Source organism: Danio rerio, chromosome 13 (genome assembly GCF_049306965.1).
Source record: "Danio rerio strain Tuebingen ecotype United States chromosome 13, GRCz12tu, whole genome shotgun sequence".
In the NCBI taxonomy this organism is placed as follows: domain Eukaryota; kingdom Metazoa; phylum Chordata; class Actinopteri; order Cypriniformes; family Danionidae; genus Danio; species Danio rerio.
Genome location: NC_133188.1, coordinates 2,239,603 through 2,266,500, shown reverse-complemented (window position 1 = coordinate 2,266,500; position 26,898 = coordinate 2,239,603). Strand labels below are relative to the sequence as shown.

The following is a 26,898-nucleotide window of genomic DNA, read 5'->3' as shown; positions in this document are numbered from 1 at the left end:
ATTAATTTTCCTTCGGCTTAGTCTCTAATTTGTCAGGGGTCATCACGGTGGAATGAACCGCCAAATATTCAAGCATATATTTAACACAGTGGCTGCCCTTCCAGCTGCAACCCAGTACTGGGAAACACCCATACACTCCCATTCACACACACATACACTACGGACAATTTAGCCTACCCAATTCACCTGTACCGCATGTCTTTGGACTGTGGGGGAAACCGGAGCACCCAGAGGAAAGCCATGCAAATGCGGGGAGAACATGCAAACTCCACACAGAAAAACGCCAACTGAGCCGAGGCTCGAACCAGCGACCTTCTTGCTGTGAGGTGACAGCATTACCTACTGCGCCACTGTGTCGCCTGTGCCAAAACCTGTAATGATTAAATTTAACAGAATAAAGAAACTGATAATTAAGGTTTGGAGCAAGTAAAGGATGAGTACACGATGACAAAATATTCACTTTAAGTTTTTTAATGACGTTAAACACCTACAGAAAGATTTCTAATGTATTTACAACCATAAAATAACTTGTTACGAATAACTTTTATAATTTTAAGAACCAGTTTAAGTAAAGTTAAATAGCTTACACATAGTTTTATATGTACACACTAAGCTGTACATATAAAATTATCCTTAGATATAAATAATAAGAAAAACACTACTGGGAAATGTCAAACGGATTAAGTATTAGAAGGTCAGAAGTCATTTGCTGTACATGCCGTTGTCATTGTTATAAATACAATTCTGCATTGTCATGCCATCTGTTTGCTAGCACAAGCTCCAACGCCCATCATTAGCATGTTTACTTTGTGAACTTTAAGGTCTAAAGTTAAAGCTCTTGTATTGCTTTACACAACAGCCCACCCTTTCCCTTGGAATTGGGGTACTTTTAACTAATCCCTCTGGTTTAATTTTTTGACATGATTTGATGTACAGTTGAAGTCAGAATTATTCGCCCCCTTTTGATTTTTATTTTCTTTTTTAAATATTTCCCAAATTATGTTTAACAGAGCAATGACATTTTCACAGTATGTCTGATAATATTTTTCTTTGGAGAAAGTCTCATTTGTTTTATTTCGGCTAGAATAAAAGCAGTTTTTATTTTTTTTAAAACCATTTAAAGGACAATATTATTAGCCCCTTTAAGCTAAATTTTTTCCAGATAGTCTACAGAACAAACCATTATTATAAAATAACTTGCCTAATTACCCTAACCTGCCTAGTTAACCTAATTAACCTAGTTAAGCCTTGAAATGACACTTTAAGCTGAATACTAGTGTCTTGAAGAATATCTAGTCTAATATTATTTACTGTCATCATGGCAAAGATAAAATAAATCAGTTATTAGAAATGAGTTATTAAAACTATTATGATTAGAAATGTGTTCTCCGTTAAACAGAAATTGGGGAAAAAAATAAACAGGGGGGCGAATAATTCAGGGGGGCTAATAATTCTGACTTCAACTGTATATTGCATCAGTTATACTTGTATGGTCTGAAGTATTTTACTAAACAAATAGTAAATAGAGTGCAGCATGGTGGCCTAGTGGTTAGCACTGTCGCCTCACAGCAAGAAGGTCACTGGTTCAAGCCCAGGCTGGGTCAGTTGGCATTTTTGTTTGGAGTTTGCATGTTCTCCACGTGTTGGTGTGGGTTTCCTCTGGGTGCTCCGGTTTCTCCTACAGTCCAAACACATGCGCTATAATGGAATTAAATAAACTAATTGGCCATAGTGTAGTGTGTGTGTGTGTGTGTAAATGTGTGTATAGGTGTTTCAGAGTGATGGGTTGCAGCTGGAAGGGCATCTGCCGCGTGAAACAGATGCTGGAAAAGTTGGCGGTTCATTCCGCTGTGGCGTCCTCTGATTAATAAAGGGACTGAGCCGAAAAGAAAAATGAATAAATAAATATAAAATATTAACTGCTACGGTCATTATTATTAGTCCCCTTAAGGTGTTTTTCTCCGCTTGGCTACAGAACAAACCACTGTTGTCAAATGGCTTGCCTAATTAACCTAGTTAACTTTAAATATGATGTACTGTCATCATGGCAAAGACAAAATAAATTAGTTATTATAAGATAGATAGATAGATAGATAGATAGATAGATAGATAGATAGATAGATAGATAGATAGATAGATAGATAGATAGATAGATAGAAAATAACAAGACAACATTTTAACATCAACAATTTAAATAAATTAGCAGATCTTTATTATTTGACAGCAACATCATGTATATATTGTAAATGCAAACATTGATGTACCTTAAATAAGCAATATCTTATTAAAGCAATTAGTAGTCGTCTCTCCAATGTCACATTTATTTCATATCATACAATGTTTTCCAACCAGAACATTAAAAATCATGAACCATCGCGAAGCTCAGCAGATATTTGTGCTTTTCCTCCAGACAGTTCAGGCCAAAACATGATATATTCCCTCAGTTTACAAAACCTCCCACCACTGTACCCATCATTACCTTTCACAGCGTCTGCCTTTGTGTTTTACAGTGTAAACTGGGTTATGAACAGCTAACATTTTACATGGGCAGTTATCCAATGCCCTCTGGGTTATCATTAACAGTTACTTTAACATCAGTGTTCTTGGTTATTTCTCCTGCCAAGAGCCCTGCTTATAATTGACTTGATTTTCCAAGAGCCATCAGCAAGTATTAAATAAACTACCCGGTTGTATGAACACCCACTCCCGCAAGGTAAATGTGCAGGTGAAATGAAAATCCTGGCAATCACTCTTCACTGTGTGGGTTTTACATAATTATGAACAGCTCGCATGTACAGTGCAAAAAAAAAATTTAAAAAAATGGCAGCATCAGAGATAACGTAATATAAGCATCTGTGGTTATCTTAATATGTTATGTTGTTGTTTATTAATCATAGAACAGTTTGCAATCACCTCAGTTGGCACATTAAGGGACTAACTGGAGAATTGGCCCCACCCAGCAGGCAAATGACGTCAACATGTCGTCAGATTGATGTTGTACCGCAATCTCATGGGGCGTTGCATTTTGGAAGTGAAAATGAAAACCAGTTAGACATCAGAACCCAACATCAGTGTCCAATTTCTGACAGATGTTGGATTTTGGTCACTTTCCAACACAACCTAAAAACAACTAAATATCAACGTCTAATGATGTTACAGCTTGGCGTTGTGTGGATGTTACTAATATGACGTCTATCAGATGGTTGCCATTGTGAAGAAAAGGGAGTTTATTTTTATTACTTTTGTGTCTTTAATTTTTTTATTAGAAAAATGTTTAGACTGACAACAGATTAATCAATCTTTTTCTTTTGTATGATGCCATATATTGACCAGGCATACTTCTTATTTTTTACTATGTTGCATACTTTTAAGAAGGAACTGCTGACAAGAGGGAAATAGCAGAATAATGAATATAGTGCGGGGGCCCTTGCTACAGAAGTTGTGAAATATATTGCAGATGCACGTAATTGTTCAGTTCTGGTATCCAGAGAAGGGTTGCAGAAAGAGGAAGTATGTCTGGGTGCAACACTCACTGCAGAATGACGTGACCAAAACTCCAGCTGTTAATATCAGTTGTGTATATATGCTGGAGTCAGGGAAATGTATGTTAGTTACGAACCTCTTGAATGTAATTCTTGTATTGCATTGAGGTAACGTAACCCAGAGCTCTGTCACCGAATTATTCATTTGTATCTAATAAATTACTAATACTTTTGGCATTGAAGAAAACCCTCTCCTGACCTTTTCTTATTAATGAACACGCATGGAACTGGCTTGATATTCCAACACCATACCTGACTGATAAAAGTCAGTATTTGACATCAATTTGATGTTGGTTTAATATGTTGGCTCCACGTTTGATCACTTTACAACACAACCTAGAATCAACCAAATATCAACGTCTTTTGACGTCGTTATTGGACATCAAAATAACATCCATTGATGCTGGCTAGACATTGAACTTTAGTTACCCGACATCACGACCTAAATCTAACCTAATATTAACATTTTATGATGTTGTGTGCCTGCTTGGCATTTACAAAAATAATAATATATATATATATATATATATATATATATATATATATATATATATATATATATATATATATATATATATATATAATAAAATATATATATAAATATATATATATATATATATATATATATATATATATATATATATATATATATATATATATATATGTAATAAAAACAAAAATAATAATCCCAGTAAAATTGATGACTGTTATCATCTACAGATGTGAGTTTTTTGTATGCGTTTTCTTTAACGTTATAAGCTTATAAATCTACCTCCAAGACAAATCTCTCACTTTCTATCTTCCCACAACCTATGAACCATCTTTACAATACATCAGTCCTTATTTTTAATATTCTTTATCTATTTAATTTTTTTTCAAATAGTGCCTTACTCTAAAAAATTGGTAATTTGTATACAATTGTGGCATTTAAAAACCCAAGATTGCCACGACTTTATACAATTATTTTAATATAGCATCTGTGTGAAAAGTAAACTTTTAACAAATATTACAATCAAAATGTGTCCTCTGTTATATTAAAGCCTGATTTATACTTCTGCGTCAAGTGATCATTGTATCGTACGTCATGAATATTTATACTTTTGCATCCTGTCTGTTTCCACCACATAAAACTTATGCAAGAGTAATTGGTGGTTCATTCCTCTGTGGCAACCACTACAAAATCAGGGATTAAGTCAAAGGATAGTAAGTGAGTGAGCATTCTGTCTGTTCTGCTCTGCAATAACACCTAGTGGACACTAGTCGGCAGTAGAGTTTCTGTTCAACACTGTCTAACTTCTTTGTGTTTTGGGTTTACGCCAAAAATGTGTGCAGTGCTACTGTATAAGTAGCTCAAACTCCCACTCATTGAAAGAAGAAAGAGGCGGGAAACCACAGGAACGTTTAATAACTTTAATCACAGAGTAAACAAAACAAACGTATCCATACAGTGCTCCTCCATAGGACTTGACACTTGTTAAACACTTGCCTCTCTCTCACAACTGTCGGCCCCGCCCACATTTTGTCATCTCTACCAAATCTGACCAATCACAGACCTTGCATTCCACATCACGGAAATATGTAGTTGCATTTATTTGGTATGGTGAAGTGTGCACGACCAAAGTGTGTGATGAAGCTTTGCCGGATCTGTGCTACCTCCTCAGAATGTGCTACTGGTAGTCATGTTTCATCAAAAAAATCAGGGGTAGCACATCTTGTCAGTTTTAAATGTCTATCTGAATGAATTACAACCCTAAATAAGGATGTAGAATCCTTTAAAATGTGTATAGGATGCACTATTTGATATTTGTTCATTGTTTATTAGAGTGGTAGTTCATTCAGCTAGACCTTTGATGCTACCCTTGTTCCCACACCGTTATTTAAAATGGTAGTTTATTTAGTTAGACCTTTGAAGTTGACAGGATGCACTACCCCTGTTCCTAAACCCTTATTTAATGAACTACCATCTTAAATAAGGGAAACAGGGGTAGTCCATCTTGTCAGCTTCAAAAATGTAACTGAATGAACTACCCTTGTTCCTACACTCTTATTTAAGATGGTAGTTCATTCCAATAGACATTTGAAGCCGACAAGATGAGCTACCCCTGTTCCCACACCCTTATTTAAGGTGGTAGGTCATTCAGTTAGACCTTGAAGCTGACAAGATGCGCTACCCCTGTTCCCACACCCTCGTTTAAGGTGGTAGTTCATTGAGATAGACATTTGAAGCTGAAAAGATGCACTACCCCTGTTCATTAAAGCTGACAATATGCGTGACACCTGATCCTACACTCCCTATTTTAGGTGGTAGTTCCTTCGGATAGACATTTGAGGTTGACAAGATGCACTACCCCTGTTCCTACACCCTTATTTGAGGTGATAGATCGTTCCGATAGACATTTAAAGGTGACAAGAAGCGCAACCCCTGTTCCTAAACCCTTGTTTAAGGTGGTAGTTCACTGAAATAGACATTTGAAGCTGACAAGATGAGCTACCCCTGTTCCCAAACCCTTATTTAAGGTGGTATTTCATTCTGACAGACATTTGAAGTTGACAATATGCGTAACCCCTGATCCTACACTCCCTATTTTAGGTGGAAGTTCCTTCGAATAGACATTTGAGGTTGACAAGATGCACTACCCCTGTTCCTACACCCTTATTTAAGGTGGTAGTTCATTCCGATGGACATTTGAAGTTGACAAGATGTGCTGCCCTGTTCATACACATTTATTTAAGGTGGTAGTTCATTCTGACAGACATTTGAAGTTGACAATATGCGTAACCCCTGATCCTACACTCCCTATTTTAGGTGGAAGTTCCTTCGAATAGACATTTGAGGTTGACAAGATGCACTACCCCTGTTCCTACACCCTTATTTAAGGTGGTAGTTCATTCCGTTAGACATTTGAAGCTGACAAGATGCACAACCCTTGTTCCTACACCCTTGTTTAAGGTGTTAGTTCATTGAGATAGACATTTGAAGCTGACAAGATGCACTACCCCTGTTCCTACCCCTTATTTAAAGTGGTTGTTCCTTCAGATAGACCTTTAAAGCTGACAAGATGCGCTACACCTGTTCCTCCACCATTTTTTAGGGTGGTAGTTCATTCCGATAGACATTTAAGTTGACAAGATGCCCTACCCCTATTCCTACACCCTTATTAAAGGTGGTAGTTATTTAAGATAGACATTAGTAGTTTTCAAAATGCACTACCCCTCTTTCCACACCCTTATTTAAGGTGATAGTTCATTCGGATAGACATTTGAAGCTGACAAGATGCGCTACCTCTGTTCCTACACCCTTACTGAAAGTAGTAGTTCATTGCGATAGACAGATGAAGCTGACAAGATGAGCTTTCCCTGTTCCTACACCCTTATTTAAGGTGGTTGTTCATTCTGACAGACATTTGAAGCTGACAAGATGAGCTACCTCTGATTTTTTTTATGAAACATGATAGATTGAGCTCCCCATGGCACATTCTGAGGAGGTAGCACAGATTGTCAGAACACTGCACCTACTTGACGCAGAAGTATAAATTGACCTTTAGCAACTCAAATACATTTACCCACCACTCTCTCTCTCTCTGCTTATATACTAACTGGTGCGGATGACACCGAGCTGGCCCTCGACTCTCGTGTTTTGCGTGTGGGGATGGTGACGACACAACACGAGATACCAACCGTAGCCTCTGGCAATTCGTCATCTTCAGTCCATTCGTTAAGATCAGGATTATAAACCTGAATGCATTTCTTGTACTTCTTCTCAATCTCATTCCAGCCGCCCAAGAGGTAGATCTTGTTATTCAAGGTGGCAGCGCCTGCAGTGCTCACTCCCGTCAGCAAGGGGGCAACGTAGCTCCACTGGCCAGAGTGAGGGTTATAGCATTCAACAGGCAAGACGTCTACTCTCTCTCCACGTCCGCCCAGTTGACTGCCGCCGAGCACGTAAGCACGATCTCCGACGGTCACCGAACAGTGCCATCCTCTCGGGCTGCTCAGGCTGTTTTTATCCTGCCAGCTATCAGTGGATGGGTCGTAGGAACAGACGGCTCGAGAGTAGGCGTTGTTTATGTAACCACCGCTAACCAAGATCTTGCCATCGATAACTGAGCTGGCATGGCAGCATCTAGGGACTTCCATTGGGGCTTTCATTTGCCACTGGTTTGAGGATGGGACGTAGCACTCGACAGACGCCTGGCAGCCATCAGAATTACGGCCCCCGACGGCGAAGAGCAGACCATTGAAGGTGTTGAGGCTGAAATGAGTACGCTTCTGAATCATGTTGGCTAGGTGGATCCACGTGTTGAATCGGGGGTCGTATCTGATGAGAGAAATGCGATGCCTCACTTTAATATAAACATGTCAATGTACAAATATTTAGACCTGTGGCTAAAAAATAATTTGAGAAATGAATTCTGTGTTTCATATTTTCAAAATGCATCACTATTCTCTCTTAAATCGATTCTGAGTTTGGTTTTTAACAACAGAAGGCGCTTTATGCTTTACAGACAACCGTACTCTACTTCTTTACAAATACCACTTTGACCTAAAATAATCATTAATAAACTTAGGAAAGGTTTATAAGTATGTTTACATTAATCTTGTGCCATAAAAGCCAACTCACATGGCTCAACCGAACACACAAGTTCTTCCTCGTAAGCATTTGACTGTATGATTAAACACTAGCCTAGAGCACCATTTACTGTTAAAACTAGCCTAGAGTGCCGTTTACTGTTAAACACTAATCTAGAGCACAGTCTGCAGGTAACACACTTTTGTAAAGGTACAAAATGCAATGATTCTTGCCATTAAAACACCATTAAATAATGTTAAGGTATGATGTTAGGTATGGAGCATAGCTCCTGATTGAGTTTGTTTAAGCTGGTTATAAATAGGAGCTAGTAGCTGCTTAGAACTAACTTAAATCTGCAAATGACCAGCTAAGGAACATCTTAAACCAGCAGCCATGCTTCAGTACAGACCAGGATATGCTGTTTTTTCAACAGGGATTATAATGCCTAGTAAAGTTTTATTCTGGTATCAACAAAAGGTGAATATTTTAAGGTTTGAGAATAAATATAGTTTCAATAAAATTTGAAGTACACAAAGCCAGAAGTTTCAAGAAGTTTTTTTGTGTCATGCACCACATTGTTGCACCCCTAATGTCTGCATGCTGGTCTGCTGAAGTATAAACTTGCAGAGTTCAAGTTTATTGCGTGAACATACATTTTTAATGTACCCACCAAGAAATTTTCTGTTTAATAGAGATATCTAAATGTAGACGTCTTGGCTAAAACTAAGCAAAATCTGGGCTGTAGACAATAATCCAAAACTAGAAAAGTCATCAAATAGACCAGGGGTTGCAGGCCTGTTCCTGGAGATCTACCTTACGGCAGAGTTCAGCTCTAACCCTGATCAAACACAACTAAACCAACTAAAGCTGCGGTCACATTAGAGTTTGAGCATACGATATTCTGTCTTGCAGCGCTGTGAAAAGGGTCTCATTAAGCAATGAATGGGTCACATTAAGCAATGAATAAATTAAACGTTTATTATAAAATAAAATATAAAATAAAAGTTTATTACACATTTTTAAAAGCGAGCGATTGCTCCGTGTTTTAAATTTCTGTCCAGAGATGTCATGTTTTGATCCTCGATTGTTCTGACGCAGTCAAGTGATGCGATTTCGCAGGTCAGAGTTCACCAAGCTTGAACTTTGCACCGCAGCAACGTGCGAAACCTAATGCATGATACTGCGTTTCCGGTCTGCCGCATTCGCGTACGTATGAACGGACTCCTCTATGGGAGGAAAAGCCCAGTGTGACCGCGGCTTAAGAAGGATCTGAAAGAGAACTTGGTAATTAAAGACAGGTGTGTTTGATCAAGTTTGCAGCTGAGCTCTGCAGGAAGGTAGAACACCAGGAACAGGAGTGGGAACCCCTGAAATGGACAGATTAGACCTGGCGTGCCCAAACTCAATCCAGGTGGGCCGGTGTAGAGTTTAGCTCAAACTTGCCCCAACACACCTGTCTGGAAGTTTCTAGTATTCCTATTAAAGCTGCGGCCACACTGGACTTTTCTCCCCATAGATTTTCATTCATACCCGCGTGAATGCGTCAGACTAGAAATGCAAGGTAATCCGGCAAGTTTGGCAGATCGCTGCGTCAGAAAGTTCAAGCCTGGTGAACTCTGACCTGAGAAATAGCATAACTTGACTGCGTGAGACCAATCATTGATCAAAACATGACCTTTCTGGACCTTTCTCTTTTTTAAATGTCTAATCATCTTGTTTAATCCGCCCCTTTTCACAGAGCCGTACGACAGAATTTTGCATGCTCAAACTCTAGTGTGACCACAGCTTAAGAGCTTGATTAGCTGGTTCACGTGTGTCTAGTTGGGTTTTTTAGCTAAACTCATCAGCCCTACAGGACTGAGTTTGGGCATCCCTGGATTAGATTAGACTTCCTATGTGTAGTCATTTATTACTACCCAGGCAGCAAAGAACTCTGGCCCAGATTTGGCATAAATCTGGCACAGCAGGCATTCATCCGGCACTGGCATACAACATGTGGGCCAAACATGGCCTGTGTTTGGCAGAGGTGGCACCATCTTTAAGGCGGCACACAATACTTGGGCCAAAAGTAAAATGTAGTATTTGACCCAGATGTTAATAATTGATATCGAGGGCATGTAAGCTTGGCCTATCCTGACCCACATTTAAAATACATTTATATTATTTTAAATAAAGAACAATTAATCGACCAATCAGGTCACTTTGAGAAAAAGCACACCCATAGCAAGCCAAAAGCGCAATGATTCATGGGTTTATCAACTTCATAGCAGTCGTGAGACACCAACATATCTGGCCCAGTACAGGCTCAGTTATGGGTTCTTACCTTGGCTGAGACTTGGCCTAGATCCTTGTTTGGCCCTTGACTGAATGCCAGACTTGGTCCAGTCATGTACCATAATTCACTGCGGTATGTGGGCCAAGCAAAATCTGATTGTGTGGGCCAGAGATATGAGTATCCATTTGATGACTACCCTATATTTAGATTATTGTTAGACATCTTAGATCAGGTGTGACCAACCCTGTTCCTGGAGATCGACCTTCCTGCAGATTTCAGTTGTAACCCATATCAAACACACCTGCCTGTAATTATCAAGTGCTGTTCAGGTCCTAATTAATTGGTTCAGGTGTGTTTGATCAGGGTTGGAGCGGAACTTTGCAGGAAGTTTGATCTCCAGGAGCAGGGTTGAGCACCACTGTCTATTATATACCTATAAAACACAACATTGCTTGGTGGGAATTTTGTTTTGCATCTGAGCCCAATTCTGGATGTTGAACTTGGACACTAATTCAATGCAATATTTCATGCCTAGCCGACAATAAACAGTTTCATAACCAAAACGATGCATAATCTTACCTGCTGAAATTGCTGACTGCATGCTTTGCCTGGTTTCTTGCATCATTCTGGTCTTCTCCTCCAGCCACGTAAAGGAAACCGTCCAAAACGGCCACACACTGATTGAAGCTCTTAGCAGGCATCTCCGTCAGCTTGTTCCAGACATTATCCTCGTCCCTGTAGAGAATGTCCTTGCTGAGAGACTTTTCGGTCAGCGCAGGCCGTCCGCCAACAGTAAGCAGAACTCGGAGACCTCCACGAACTTTGGTCCTCCGGGATTGAAGGATGTTCTGCTGGAACGGCAGCAGGTGGTAATTCATGGCGTCGACCAGCAAACGGTGGCACTCGGCATCCTGCATCATCCTGGGAACGTTCTGCACGTGACTAACAAGATCCTGGGGGGTGATGGTGCCAAAACGGATGTTGGACAGCAGATCAGGAGCGTACTTCAACCTCTTTTCATCAAAATCCAACCACTTGACTGCGATCTGGAAAGCCGTGAGCTCTGAAGGCAACTGAAGTGAGTCGTCTGTGAGGAACTCGTTAATTTGCTCGTAGGTGAGTTTGAGGAACTGCTCCATCTCGGAGAACTCAATGAAGTTCTCCCGCATGAACTTCTGAGCAGCTTCCTTCGTCTCTTTTAGATTGTACGTGTCGGCAATGTTGACCACATACATGCAATTCTCCACGCTAGTCTCACGCATTAAGAAATCACTACACATTTTCACCAAAGTGTGGATCTGGAGGAGCAAGGCTGCAGATATAGTGCTGCCGATGGTGTATAGAGACAGGGTCAGTTTTCCAGAATAGGCATAAGTGATGACTGTAGCCAAACCAACTGGGGATAAATCACTGAGCTCAATCTTCTTTAGAGACGGATCCTTCCGGAGCATGTTTTGGATGTACTCGCTGCAGGATGCCATCACTACTTTGTGAACGTCGAAGGACTTGGATTTGGTTGCTACCGTGAGGTCACAGAGGAAGCTGTCCTGCCTCATGTGGCCCAGACCCTCCAGGAGGTTTGGTGCATAGACGGGGTCGGTGACTTCGGTGGAGATGCAACTAAAGCCGTTTCCGCCCTCCAGGAGCGTGTTGAGCCCGTTGATTTTGTTGGAGGGGCTGTCCTCGACCATGATCGTCATCTCGTTGATATCGGCTTTGCTCTTCTTAGCCGCCTTGTTCTTTTTGGGTGCCATGACTGTAGTGATGGGTCACAGCCAAGACCTAAAGGGAAGAATGAGAACATCGGAATTAAATGGGAACTTTTATGGAAAATCACTTTTATAAGAAGTTGTGTGGTAGTGTGTGACTATAACCTCTAATGGTAACAATTTATACATTTATAATCACACCTAATAAAAACAGTCTGAAGAAATACTTTAATTGACGTTCTCTCTTTGTACGTGTCATCAGAGAGGGAAAGCCCCGCCCACTGGTGACTATGTCTCCCTCATTAGCAAAGGACATTAGTCTTGGCTGTTTCTCAATTCCAAGAACGCAGAGAACGAACTTGCATTCTTGTGGAGAGCGGTCTTGCCAGGTGTCCTCAGGACGAACTCAGGAGACCGCGAGGGCAGAGAACGCGTCCTTTGAGAAATGAGATGCTGCGTTCTTCCTGATGGTCACGTGACCTTTACGCATTTTAAATGGTAAATTATTTAAACATTACAGCATTCATACAACGATTTATTGTTTCCCCCCTTTTCAAAATATATACTTTGCATAAAAACATTATCAATATTCATTCATTCATTCATTTTCTTGTCGGCTTAGTCCCTTTATTAATCCAGGGTCGCCACAGCGGAATGAACGGCTAACTTATCCAGCAAGTTTTTACGCAGTGGATGCCCTTCCAGCCGCAACCCATCTCTGGGAAACATCCACAAACACATTCACACACACACACACTCATACACTACGGACAATTGAGCCTACCCAATTCACCTGTACTGCATGTCTTTGGACTGTGGGGGAAACCCACGCGAAGGCAGGGAGAACATGCAAACTCCACACAGAAACGCCAACTGAGCCGAGATTCGAACCTACTGCGCCACTGCCTTGCTATTATCAATATACTCTGCACAATATAAATAAAACAGACTTTAATACGGATTTCAGCAAACAAACACCCTTAATGTGTTTATTCCTTTATTGAGATATTCCTGTTAATGTTTACTTTCACCGTGTCATTTAGAGAAACTCCTGACGTAAATAATTAAAATCTCTGAACTTTAATAAAAAATCTAGATAAAATGCTGCTCTTCCCATCTCAAGTCGCAAGGACTTCTGGGACGTCCAGAGCAAGTTCGGTGCTCAAGTCTGCATCAGTGCGTTCTCGATATCAAGATCACATCCGGGAGGTTTCGTGCATCCTCTGTTCTTGCGGTCTTGAGTATTGGAACTGAACTTTGGCAGCTGATGATGACGTTACACGTGGACGCAAGACCGCTGAAGAACACATATTGAGAAACAGCCCTTGTTTTTGTATCTGCCACTATGCTGATGCAGAGGCATCTGTAGCTCCGCCCCCTCTTTTGAAAAGAGCACAATCTCATTTGAATTTAAAGCGACAGTCACCAAAATCAGAAGTAGGCAGATTCAGAGAGTTACAAAACATTATTTGTGTGGTATTTTGAGCTGAAACTTCACACACACACCTCTCTAGAGAAATCAGAGACTGATTTTACGTCTTGTAAAAAGGGGCATAATAGGTCCCCTTGAACATATTTTGGTCATCACCAAAATAAAGGTCAAAATGTACACTTAGATAAACAGAACATTTTATACATGATAATGCAAAGTATAATTAACTTGCCACAATAATTAACCCAGTGTTGGGACAATTATGGACATTTTGGTTTCTATTCAATTTAAATAACACTTTTTTTTTAACCCAGACATTGGGTTTGTCCATATTTGACACAGAAATGGGTTAACACAACAATTGCATCAAGCATAATTTTGTTTTTAAGACTATTTGACTTGTAGTAATACCCCAAGAGTTTATTTTTGAAAAAGACATTTTAACTATCAATGTATTTTCAGTGTCGGCTGTTCTATTTATACATTAATTTTCCTTCGGCTTAGTCTTTTAAGTTATCAGAGGTCACCGCAGCGGAATGAACCAACAACTTGTCTAGCAAATGTTTTACACAGCGGATGCCCTTCCAGCTGCAACCCTGTACTGGGAAACACCTATAGATATTCATTCACACACAAACTCACACATACACTACGACCAATTTAACCTATTCAATTCCTCTAGATTTAATGTTCATTCGACAAATTTATGCAACAATATCCATTCAATATTAAGCAAGAGATCCTCCTAAGACACTTTACAATGCTGTTCCTCGTTAATAAGCTAAACAAAAATACTATTTAATTAAATTTAACAACCATTTCAAGCAACACAACAACAGATTGTCAGCCTGAAGTACTCCTCTAAAGCCTGTAGTGTAGTAATAGAGGTCTCCTATTTCAAAACCATGTGTGCTGATGATGCTTAACTATTGGGGTTACCCTAACAAAACTAGTTTAAAAGACTAATAGTGCTAGTGTGAAAGCACACTATATTGTATTATTCAGGCTTTGATTGGTCAAACTATATAAATGCACATCTCCCAAATATTTAAAAGCAAGATTTAGTGTTAGTTCAACGATTTATGCAACAATATGCATTCAATATTGAGGAAGAGATCCTCCTAAGACACTTTCCAATGCTGTTTCTTATCAATAAATTAAACCAAAATACTATTAAATTAAATTATACAACCATTTCAAGCAACACTACAACAGATTGTTTGCCTGAAGTACTCCTCTAAAGCCTGTAGTGTGAATAGACGTCTCCTATTTCAAAACCACGTGTGCTGATGATGCTTAACTATTGGGGTTACCCTAACAAAACTAATTTATAAGACTAAAAAACGAATGAATAATGGTAAACCTAAAGTCATCAGGACGTGTAAAGCTCTTGCCTAATGCTCCTTAAATACTAAAATTAACTCTTAAGGGTTGCTATCACCTCAGCATTCCTCTCTTTGCATCTGTCACAAGTTATCACAACTACGGCCGAGAATAGAAAGGCAGAGTACCATTGCTCTCAGGTTCCTTTTATAGACTGCAAGTCATTTAACCACATTTGTCCTTTCAGTACTAAAACATACTTTCTTTGTGTGGTATTCATTTATATATTTGAAAATAAAATCATTTAACTAGGGTCTACATGCTGTTCACACTGTACATATTTATTTGTGAATGCATATTCCCAAGCATTCAGGACAAAACCTTTAATTACCACCAGCAGCTATTTTATTTATTTACATTATTTATTAAGTTCTACTTTCAGATTTTTAATATCCAAGTGAAAATTCTGACCTCAAGAGCCTTAAAAATATGAATATAAAGTTTATTCAGGTGATTTTTATGCTGTAATTGCAGTTTAGGTTACTCAAAGAACACAGCGATTGTTTCTAATGGTAAAAATATGCAATAATCAAACAATTTAAATATATAATAATCTAAATAACCAACAAAACAACCTCTTTTAGAAGGAAAATGTCTTATAAATGTTCAAAGTTTTTCATGGTACCACTGATGCCAATAAAAGGCCTTTAATTTAGGACTAGCAACTCAAGCAGTGCTATCAAAGTTCAAGAAATGTATTAAGCCAAAATGGGTTTGATTAGATAATTCTGTGTTGAAAGTGCTGCAAAATAACAACAGAATACGTATTTTAAAGAGGATATAATAGCCTTACCGATGTGGAGATGAAGTGGGTGCAGGAGAAAGACAGACTTGCACCTCGGAGAGAGAGTGCAGGAGAGAGAGGAGCTACTCAGGGCTCCGGTTAGACTGAACTTTAACTCCTCCTTCTCTCCGGTGCATTTCAGCGGGACGCTCATAAAGTAGCCTAGCATGCTTTTAGAAGGAGTTTAAATTAAATAAAATAGTTTAACGCACAAATTCGAAACTATATTTGGCTACTTGCTGCACATACTTGGTTAGATTCTCGCGTCACAAGACAATGACAATATCTAGCAGAATTAATGATGAACCTAAAAATATATGGTCTGTTACTTCAGTTTAAATCTTACTCATTACTTAAACAAACAAACAAACATAAAATAAAATAATAAATTATTATTTTATTATATTAAAATAATATAATAAAATATATTTATAAAGCTGTCTACATTTAGCTACAATTAGCCTAGCCCATTTCACATTCTGCAACCCCATTAAACTGGGTAGCACGATTGCCTCCCAGCAAGAAGGTCGGTGCTCGAGCCTCAGTTGGGTCTGTTGACATTTCTGTGTGGAGTTTGCATGGTTTCCCCACGTTGGCGTGGGTTTCCTACGGGTGCTCCGTTTTCCCCACAAGTCTAAAGACATGTGGAGGTAAATTGGATATGCTAACAAAATTGTCCGTAGTGTGTGTGTGCGTGTATTGATATTTACCAGTGATGGGTTGCAGCTGGAAAGGCATACGCTGCGTAAAACATATGCTGGATAAGTTGACGGTTCATTCCGCTGTGGGGACCCTAGATTAATAAAGGGACTGAGCCGAAAAGAAAATTAATATTATTATAATAAGGATTTAATATTTAATGATTTAAAATTTATTCATTATTTAAACAAACAAAAAATAAATAGGAAAATATATTTATAAGCTAGTGTTCAGCTGACTACATTTAGCTAATTAGCTTAGCCTTTTTTTTTCACCCTCACATTCTCGTGTTGTCTCATTCTCATGAGACAACATACAGCATACTTTTTGACAAGTAGCCTGATGAACTTCAAATAACTTGGTCTGTTTGCATTTACTTTGGTTATAAAATGTCCTCATTATTTAAACAAACAAAAAATAAAAAGACTAATATATTTATAAGTTCAGCTGGCTACATTTAGCTAATTAGCCTAGCTAGCCCATTTCGCATTCTGCAACCCCATAAAACTGAATTATCATTAATAATAAGAATAAAAATAGGCCTATTATATTTTTATTATCAATATTATTATAATATTGAATTTGTATTGTATTTTTTCACCCTCACATTCTCGCGTCACGAGACAATGTCAATATACAGGATAAATTTTGTGCCTGATGAACCTTAAAAATGCCTGGTCTGTTTGCATTCCTTTATTTATAAAATTCCCTCAGTATTTAAACAAACAAAAATAAATAGGCTAATATATTTATAAGCTAATGTTCAGCTGGCTACATTTAGCTAACTAGCCTGGCCCATTTCGCATTCTGCACCCCTATAAACTAAATAATCATAATAATAAAAATAGGCCTATTTTATTTTTAATATCAATAATATTTAATGTTTATTGTATTTTTTTCACCCTCACATTTTCAAATAGTTGTATAATCGCCAAATATTCTCCTATTTTAACAAACCAAAAAAACTCTGTGGTCCTAGATGGGTGACATTAAATTACGCAATATAATGTACAATTTCCAAGAAGAATTCGCTAGTTTAAAATAAATAATAAAAATTAAATGTTCAGCTGGCAAAATTTAACTAGCCTATTTCGCATTCTGCGACTTAATAAACTTTAGTAATGATTTAAAAAAAATATATATATATATATATATATATATATAATGTTTTATGCTGCTACACAGCAACATTGGCGCATGCGCAGACACGCAACAACAAACGTACAGTCGCTAGTTTTGTCACTTCAGTGTGCTGAAGATTTAATCGAAGATATGAGTACAATCTGACCATGAAGCGTGGTTGCTTGAACCTGTAAGCCGTTGACGCCTTCACGAGGGGTTTTAACTGTGTGTATGGATCCTGTGAGGCTTTTCCAACCAGGTAGTATATCCCACATCCACTTTCCGTCTCCGCCCATAAAGCTGACGAAAGAAATATGGCGCGGTTTAAACAAGTGCAGGTTTGGCGCGTGAGGAGCCGACATGGCCGCAGCTGATGTGAAAAAGGTTTTGCAATTGAAACGTCAGCTGAAGGAATGTAATGATGGACACACGGTAGGAGGAAGATGTGGTTTGTTGTCCATGCTATGTTGGCTTTCTCTTTCCTCAGACACTGCCAATTAGAAATCAAAAGGCTTTATTTCATGATCTACAAGGTTTTAAATAAATTGTTCAGTTCAATAAATTAAATTTAGACTGCTTTGCGAAGTTTTTTATACATATAATACGTTTAATATTCCCTTATTAGGCTATTTGTACCCATTTTAAGTTTGTTTGATAGCTTAAAGGGGTAGTTCACCCAAAAAATTAAATGCTCATTTACTCGTCCTTCTCTTTTTCAGTTGAGGTAACGTTAAAATTCATTCAGTGAGAACTTTTGAGAAGCTCCCTGTATTGTTCACCATGATACTTTGAATATCGGGTCTGAAATGGCATGCAAGTATGACTTCAAAACAACTGAGCAATGTTGTCTGAAAATTGTCTGAAATTATATAATTGAGAGTCCAAATGTGTGAATATAAAACTGACTTTAATCAGCTTCAAACCAGCTTTACCCCAATTCTTTTTCAATACCCGTTTACCACAAACAAAGGAAGATATACTGAAGAATCGTAAAAAAAAAAACAGCCATTGACTTCCATAGTATTTTTTTATACTATGGATGTCATTGGCTGCTTTAGTCCTCAAACTACTACTTCATAATGTTTGTTTTATTTTCTAGAGCAGTGGTTCTCAAACTTTTTTCACCAAGTACCACCTCAAAAAAAAAAAAAAAGGTCTCTCCAAGTAACACCAAAAGTACAAGTATTGAAATAAAGTAGTGTATTTGGCCAAATTAAGCAGCTACAGCACTGCACAGTTCGAGGTAGAGTCATATTCATATTTATACAATTTTTGATAAATGTTGAAATATATATTGCATGTACATATGACATATTTGTAAAACTTTTTGAAATCTAAACGTGTATGTAGATTACTAGGGAACCCATTTTTCTCAGAGGATGTCAAGCTAACAAAACATTGCAGCACTCTGATACAAGTTTTATTCATGGAAAAAATTAAAAAGCACTGCAGTTTTTGGTTGTTCTTTGTCTGAGATAATTAGTCTAACTAAATTATATTCCATACAAAATATGAAGCTGATCAGTCGGTTCTTGTCACGTGATTTGCGGTGCAGCATTCTGAAAAGTTACGATTTTTTTAACTGGGTACGCCTGAAATACATAAGCGCATCATGCTGCAGTTCTTACTCATTTTAATAGCCTGTGGGTTCAATTTTTAGCAGCTGCTGCACTAAAGTAAGCATTCTAAGCACAGCTCTTTAATCGTAGGCTTTAGAGAACAGCCAATGCTTATCACATTGGTGTTATCGTACGCATCAAATGATTAAAAATGTTTAAATTTTTTCTTTCCTTGGTCAGTGATTACTCTGCGTACCACTAGAAGTAAGCCCGCGTACCACTAGTGGTACACGTTAGAGATCTGCGCGGGACTAAATTTTGAATCCCGCCCGCTCCCGCTTATATTAACAATTTGTTTTCCCGCTGCCCGACCCACCCCGTTTTCTGGCCGCCCGATCCCGCTAAAGAGCGGGGGAGAACAAAACCGAAAATCACCCAGCTATACAGTCCAGACAGCCAAGCTGTCTGTATAAACACACACACAGCACCAAGCACACACACACAGACAAAGCTCTCTCTCTTATACGCGCGCGCACACTAACAAACACACAAGCACCAAGCAGACACACAGCCGTTTGCTGTTATATCAACTCAAAGGGTTATGATACCATGTATCAAGTACCAATGTAATACCAAAAGGTTTTATATAAAGGTATATAAATACTGAGTCGCGCCAGCTCCGGGCCGCAGCGCACATTACTCTCGGGCCGATTCCGGCTCGCTTACGGCCGCCGCATCTGGCCCGATTGATTAGGGCCGGAATCGGGCAGTGAGTCCACAAGCATCCGGCCCGAGTCCGGCAGCCGGAGCCGGGCCGAGTGGAATCTAGCCGGAACTGGCCCAAGTGTATTTTGCTATCTGGGAAAGCTCTCTCTCTCTCTCATTCGTGCGCGCGCACTAACATACACAAGCACCAAGCACACACACAGGCAAAGATCTCTCTCTCATTCGCATAGCAATATCCGAGATATTGCTAGACAGCCCGCTCCCGTCCCAAATTAAACCCGTTGCCGACCGCTCCTGCGATTTATTCGGAAATTTATTCCCGCGCCGCAGAAATCTGGTCGGGTCCCGCGGCGCCCACGGGACAGCCGCGGGAATGCAGACCTCTAGTACACGTACCACAGTTTGAGAACCACTGTTCTAGAGAACAAAGAAATTTATGAACATTGAGTGTGAGTAAATGGGGTAAATTTGAGTTGACAAATCAAAACCAGCTATAAAATGTTGCACAAAATATATCTTTCCTAATAACATTTAGGTAAAAAAAATCTAAGACTTGGCAAAGTAATGTGTGTTTTCTGTGGAATTTTATTTCTGAATTGGTTAAATTGTCATCGAAAAGCCATTAAATGACCCATAAAATGAGCATGATTATATGCTGTCATGGCTTTGCTGTCAAAACATGTCATTATAATGGAATCCATTGGTGAAAAAACAGCCCCCCAACATAACAGTACACAAGGGTTAAGAAATATCGTTATTGTGAATGGAGAAGTGTGTATGTCCGCAGCTGTTGACAGGAAAGCTGGAGGTGTTTGTGGGGGAGGATCCTCTCTAAAAATAAACCCGCAGTTGTCCCTCATGTTGTATGTCAGTCAGTTTTCAGTGCTGGGGTTTTACTTTTGCTAAAGCAGCTTACCATGAAACACGCTCACTTTCGTAGTGCATCTTCAACCCATTATTCTGCTCGCTGTGATTGCACAATGCATCATCCTGTCAACTGCACGTGTGCGGGATCTCCTGTTTTACTAGTAGGGATAGTGGGCGTTACTGTTGCATTGCCCATTTATAGCCCCCTGGCTGAGGTTTCTCCATACATAGTGCCAGACCAGAGCGCTCACTCAGCAAAGTCCGATTTTGAGACGGCCATGTGCATGGGTGGGACATCCCGACCACTTTTAGAAAACCTCTAATGAAATTCACAACAGATTTTTAGAAACGTTTGATGATGTCATTTATTGTAATTTAATTGAGTATTTTATTTATAATTCAGCAATGAGATCTCCCTATTAGAACATTTTAAGTCGGATTTTATGTGCATTGAACGCGTTTTGTGCAAGGAAAGTATTACAATGCATCAAATACAAATGTGAAAAGGTCAAAATATGTATTCAATAATTCAGTGTACAAATGAAACTGCTTATTTTGATCTGTGATTATTAGAATATATAAATAAGTGATATTAATAGTTTCGATTCAGCGTTATTACTGAGACTGTGTGATATTTAAAAGATGTTTTACATTGCAATATTTAGTTTTTCTGCGATTCTTATAAACAGTATTGCTGTATAAATCTGCTGGCTTGAATCGCTGTCTTTGGAAAAAAAAAATCATTGTTTTCAATTGATTGGGATGAACCTGGAGACAGTGGTTAGCAAGAAGGTCGCTGGTTCGTGTCCCGTCTGGGCCAGTTGGCATTTCTGTGTGGAGTTTGCATGTTCTCCCGTGTCAGTGTGGGTTTCCTCCGGGTTCCCCACAGTCCAAAGACAGGGTGTCCGCGGCGTCTTAAAGTATTAAAAGTTGATAAATCAATGTAGAGAAATTTAAGGCCCCTAAAAAAATATTTAAAAATTTTAAATGCCATTTTGCAAGGTAATAAATTTGATGTAACTTTTGATTATGCAATGAATGGTTGTATGCTAAAGTTTGCCTGAATTAAATCAGTGGATATCAGGATGCTGCATAGTTTATAAAATCAATGCAATCCTGCTAGATTTGATGTCATGCTGCTTTGTTTACAGCAGTAACCGAGGCAACACTAATACTTCTGCAGTTCTATAAGCGCCAACCTGCTGAATTAGCTAGATTTAATGTATTCAATATGTGAATGATGTTTTAGTTTTTTTATAAGTTTCTTACATTAATAAATATACTGGAAGTTAAAATCTCGCCAGTGTTTCCGGTTGAAACCTAAAGTGGTTTTAAGGTGTTAATGTATGGAAAGAGTCTTAAAAAGAGGTCTTGAAAGTATTGAATTTCACTCTCTGATTCCTGTATATACTCTTAAACACATGCGCTATAGGGGAATTGGAATAACTTTATTGGCTGGAGTGTATGGATGTTTCCCAGCACTGGGTTGCAGCTGGAAGGGCATCCACTGTGTAAAACATGCTGGATTAGTTGGCGGTTCATTCCGCTGTGGCACCTGATAAATAAAGGGACTAAGCCAAAGGAAAATGAATGAATGAATGGGATGATTTTGTAGAGTATTGAATAAAATATAATTTCAATCATAGATAGATACAGTAGAGCAAAGATACACATGAAATGAACAGAAGTTCTTGGTTTTCTTGGAAGTCTAACAGTATTTGGGTACAGGAACAGAATAATTGAATATAAAATAAATTAAATATAAAATGTCTGCTATATTATTAAAACACTTTGCAATGACTTTACAATGATTCCACAAATTACGTGTTGTGAACTGCAATTCAGAAAGAATAAATGCATTTAATTATTAAAATGATGAAGAATTTATAGTCTTTTTTTTTTCAATGTTATTTTTACTTTTGATAATTTGATTTAATTTGTTTCTGTGCCTGAAAACGACTTTCCCGAAAACCTTAAAGAATTTTTAAAATCTTTTCTCTTATTTTCTCTTTATTTTCGCTTGTAGCTTTTTTTAAAAACTTTAATATGCAAATTGCACTTGCTTAAAAAATCCCCCCGATCGTTAAAAAATTATGACCCAGTTCAAGTCATCTGGTGAAATTGCAATCGCGATGAACATTTTTGTTTATAATTAGAGTTGCACCCTATTGTAATTCATAATCTAATAGAACAGCTTGTTGGAATTCTAATATTAGTTGGAAAAAATGCAAAGTATAGCTTAACATATAACAAGTTAATTAATGCTTTGTCTTGGATGATTTAATTGATCCCATTCTATTTCAGCTGCTGAAAATCTTGAATAAACTTGAAGTATTGGACATCACACTTGAAATTCTTGCTGTAAGTGTTCTCTGTTGTGTTTATTAAACCCTTTTACTCTTAAACTGTTAGTCTTGTGAACCATAAATATGCATGCTTTGTTTTGTAGGAAACTGGAATCGGAAAAGTTGTCAATTCCTTCCGGAAGCACGATGAAGCAGGAAAGGTGGCAAAAGTATTGGTTAACCGCTGGAAAGCACTTGTTCCAAAAGGCTCATTAAGGTATCATCTGCTCATTCTAATCAATAATTTACTTCATAATTAAAAATAATAAACTAAAGTCTTGTCTCCTATCCAAGTTTTAGGAAACAACAAATAATAACTTGACTTCTAGTCGATCATTTGGTATCAGAAAGTGGCTTATATGAAAGGCAAAGGCCTCTAGATTACGTTTATTTTACCAAAATAAAATATGATCATGTCTTGATTTAATTGTTTAATTAGGACAGTAAAGAAAGCTTCTTGCAGGACTCCCAGAGTTCATCAAGACTCTTTGGATTGATCTTCAGTGCGTCCTCCATTTTACCCCAGACATGCTCAATAATGTTCATTTCTGGTGACTGGGCTGGCCAAACCTGGAGCACCTTGAGCAACCTGGAGCATTGATGTGGAGGCTGAAGTAAGAGGAGCGCTATCCTGCTGGAGAATTGTCCCTCTCCTGTGGTTTGTAATGTAATGGGCAGCACAAATGTCTTGATACCTCAGGCTGTTGATGTTGCAGATCTCTCGCACACAACCATACTGAAAGTAACCCCAAACCATGACTTCTCCTTTACCAAACTTGACAGATTTCAATGAGAATCTTGGCTCCTGCAGGTCTTCTGCAGTTTTTGTGATGATTAAGATGCAGTTCGACAGATGATTCATCAGGAAAAATTGAACTTCTGCCACTTTTCCAAATGATCAACTAGTCAAGTTAAAGTCAAGTTGTTATTTACTTACAACTGGGATTGACAACAAGACTTTTGGTCAGGTAGTGCATGTCTTTTAACAATGTTTTTACATATATTCCTTGCAGTTTGACTGAAGGAAACCCTGAAGACTGCCAAACCCAAAATGACAAGCTCAATAAAGAAGAAAATGAAAGCCGTAGAAAGGAGAACAGCCGTATTTCAGACCGCAGCAATTCTAGAAAGAAGCCAAAACTGGACAATTCAAAAGCTGAAAAGAAATCATCACCGATTGTTGACATCAAATGCAAAACGAAGTCTAGTAAATATAAAATGATCTCGAATGGGGAAGATAGTGATAATGAGGAGCCAAAGAAAGATTCGAGTTTGAATCAGGGCTCACGGACTCACGGATCAGACCATAGCAAGGAAAAGAAGCATGAAAGCAAAACAACTGAGAGTGTTTCTGGTGTGACAAAAAAACAGAAGAAACTTGAGAAGTCTTTAAAAGTAACCAGAGATAAGAATGGAGATGCTTGCAAGAAAGACAGGAGGAAGGCTAGAGACAAACCCACAGCTCTGGAGATTCAAGGAAAGCTTGAGGACATCTGTGAAAATCCCTCCATGTCTTTCGAAGCGTATCTAAGTTACGACCTGGAGCCTCCCAAACGCAAGAAAAGCTTCAACGTCTCCAAGAATTCCAAGAGAATTAAAACCACACACAAAGAAAGCTCGAGCGTGTCTCTTGTGAAGATGAGCAAAGCTGTGACGGAGGAGCCAATAACAGCGGTGCATCAAAAACAAGTGCGACTGGTGTTTCTCTCCAAACATTTATAAGTATATCCAAAATGTACAGTAGTCAACATTTGAAGTGGATCAAGACCGCTTAATGTTGACTACTGTGGTTTAAATGTGTTTCTGTGTGGAGTTTGCATTTTCTCCTCGTAGTGGCGTGGGTTTTCTCTGGGTGCTCCGTTTTCCCCCACAAGTCCAAACACATGCGCTTTAGGGGAAGTGGGTGAACTAAATTGGCCGTAGGGTATGGGTGTGTGTGAATGTGACTGAATGGGTGTTTTCCAGTGCTGTGTTGCGGCTGGAAGGGCATCCGCTGCACAAAACATATGCTATAATAGTTGATGGTTCATTCTGCTGTGGCGACCCCTGATAATCAGGGACTAAGCTGAAGGAAAATGAATGAATTAATGAATGAATGTTATAGTATAAGTTCCATTGGATCAGTTAGGTAGACCAGTGTTTCCCAATCCTGTTCCTGGAGGCACACCAGCAGTACATATTTTGGATGTCTCTCCTATCTGACCCATTCATTTCAGGTTTTGGAGTCTCTTCTAATGTTCTGATTGGGGTTTGGTTAGGAAGGGGTTGAAAATGTGTACTGTCGGTGTGCTTTTTGGAACATGGTTGGGAAACACTGAGAATGTTGCTATATTTGATTTTAATTGCACAGCTTTTGTAATCTTAGTTTAGTTTTTTTTTTTTAGCATCAGTATCCGGTTTAGTCCTGGTTTTATTTGGAAAACAGTGGCTAATATATTCTTTCTCTAAAGCAAGTCACGTTTGAGAAAAGGAGTAATTTGTGGCTTTATCTGCAGGTTCCTGAGCAGTCAGTGATGGACTTGCTGAACGTCCCTTTACCAATGAGTCTTCCTGAATGCGAGGATCTTTCTCAGTATCAGTACTTCAGTGAAAAGAAAGGTGAGCGTTTTTATTTTTCTGTCCCTAATCTTGCAATGGATGATTTATGAAATGATTTTCAGAGTAATGAAATGCACTGGTGTATTTCTATTAAATATTGGTAGATAAAAGTGATCAGTTATTGGAGGTGAGTTATTAAAACTATTGTGGCACGCAGCGTGGCTGTTCAGACTCGCACTGACACAAGGAGTCATGGGCTGCGTCTGAAACCGCATACTTCCATACTATACAGTACGCTAAAATCAGCATGCGAGCCGAGTAGTATGTCCGAATTCATAGAATTCGAAAATCAGTATGCGAGAAGAACCCGGAGGACTTACTACTTCCGGCGAGATTCTAAAGTGCGCATCCCATGCACGCTATCCCATGATGTCCCGTGAGAGAATTCGTGAATGGGAGAGAAGCGACACAACTGACGCAGGTAGGTCATGTGACCATGACAAAATGGAGGATGTAGTACGTTCGATTTCCATTCATACTTCTCACATTTATACTGTATAGAACATACTTTTCTAACGGCTGAGTAGTACGTTTAAATTCTAATGCAGTACCTACTGAGTAGTAGGCGGTTTCGGATGCAGCCATGGTCTTTAACCACTCAAGGTTTAAGGTGTTTTTTTACATGTGTTTTTTTATTATTCTTCGCTATTTGGGCTTATTGGAACCCATAGATATATACACTAGATGTCGCCTGGCCTATTGTTGTCTATTGGACGGAATGCGTCAATAGCGCCGCCATCTTGCTACAGGGTAGCGCTCCTTTGAAATGAATGCGGGACCAAGGTACAGTGGAGGACTGTGGCCATCCAAAGCCAGAGATATACACATATACACATATATCTATGATCGGGAGTTTTCCTGGATGTTAGTGTGTAATTTTTTTTTCTAATTACGAAACTTTTAATTTTACATCACTTTTCTACATTGATGGATCAGTGACCGCACGGGCATTCCTGACAAAAAGCTTGTGTTTGTGTGTACAGAAATGTACTATTCACCCTCCCTGTTAAATCTGATCTAATCATGTCCTGAAACACAGCTCCTCTCCTGCTTTCACTCCTCATACTGACGGAGGGAGCGATTCGTTTGAGAATGAATCCCCCGAACGACTCTTTCACTAACGTTAGCAGACAATAACACAAGTTTCTGGCAGCGCAGCATCTCGTTGTCCTATTTCTTTTGCATTGTTTGCTGATTTTATTCAACAAAACTAGCATAAGCCGAGTGTTTAGTGCGAGCTGGAGCTGCTTTGCCGTATGGTGAATGCAGTAAGTGACTGTTATCATC

At 38.8% G+C, this 26,898-nt stretch overlaps 2 protein-coding genes across 8 annotated transcripts in view; one reads left to right on the top strand and one right to left on the bottom strand.

Moving 5' to 3' along the window:
* eloal (elongin A, like) overlaps positions 1 to 26,898 on the top strand; it is a 40,410-nt gene that overhangs the window by 2,401 nt on the left and 11,111 nt on the right. For 2 of the 7 annotated variants that reach the window (XM_073919982.1, XM_073919981.1), the window contains exons 2-5: positions 22,973 to 23,029; positions 23,118 to 23,230; positions 24,027 to 24,702; positions 25,509 to 25,611. In XM_073919982.1, coding sequence (XP_073776083.1) covers positions 22,973 to 23,029; positions 23,118 to 23,230; positions 24,027 to 24,702; positions 25,509 to 25,611 — 949 coding nt within the window. 7 annotated transcript variants of the gene reach the window in all.
* On the bottom strand, positions 4,939 to 15,775 carry klhl31 (kelch-like family member 31). The gene is given in 3 exon segments (NM_001003727.3): positions 4,939 to 7,860; positions 10,967 to 12,169; positions 15,705 to 15,775. Coding segments are annotated over 2 exon segments (1,908 nt in total). The 5' UTR covers positions 12,142 to 12,169; positions 15,705 to 15,775; the 3' UTR covers positions 4,939 to 7,127.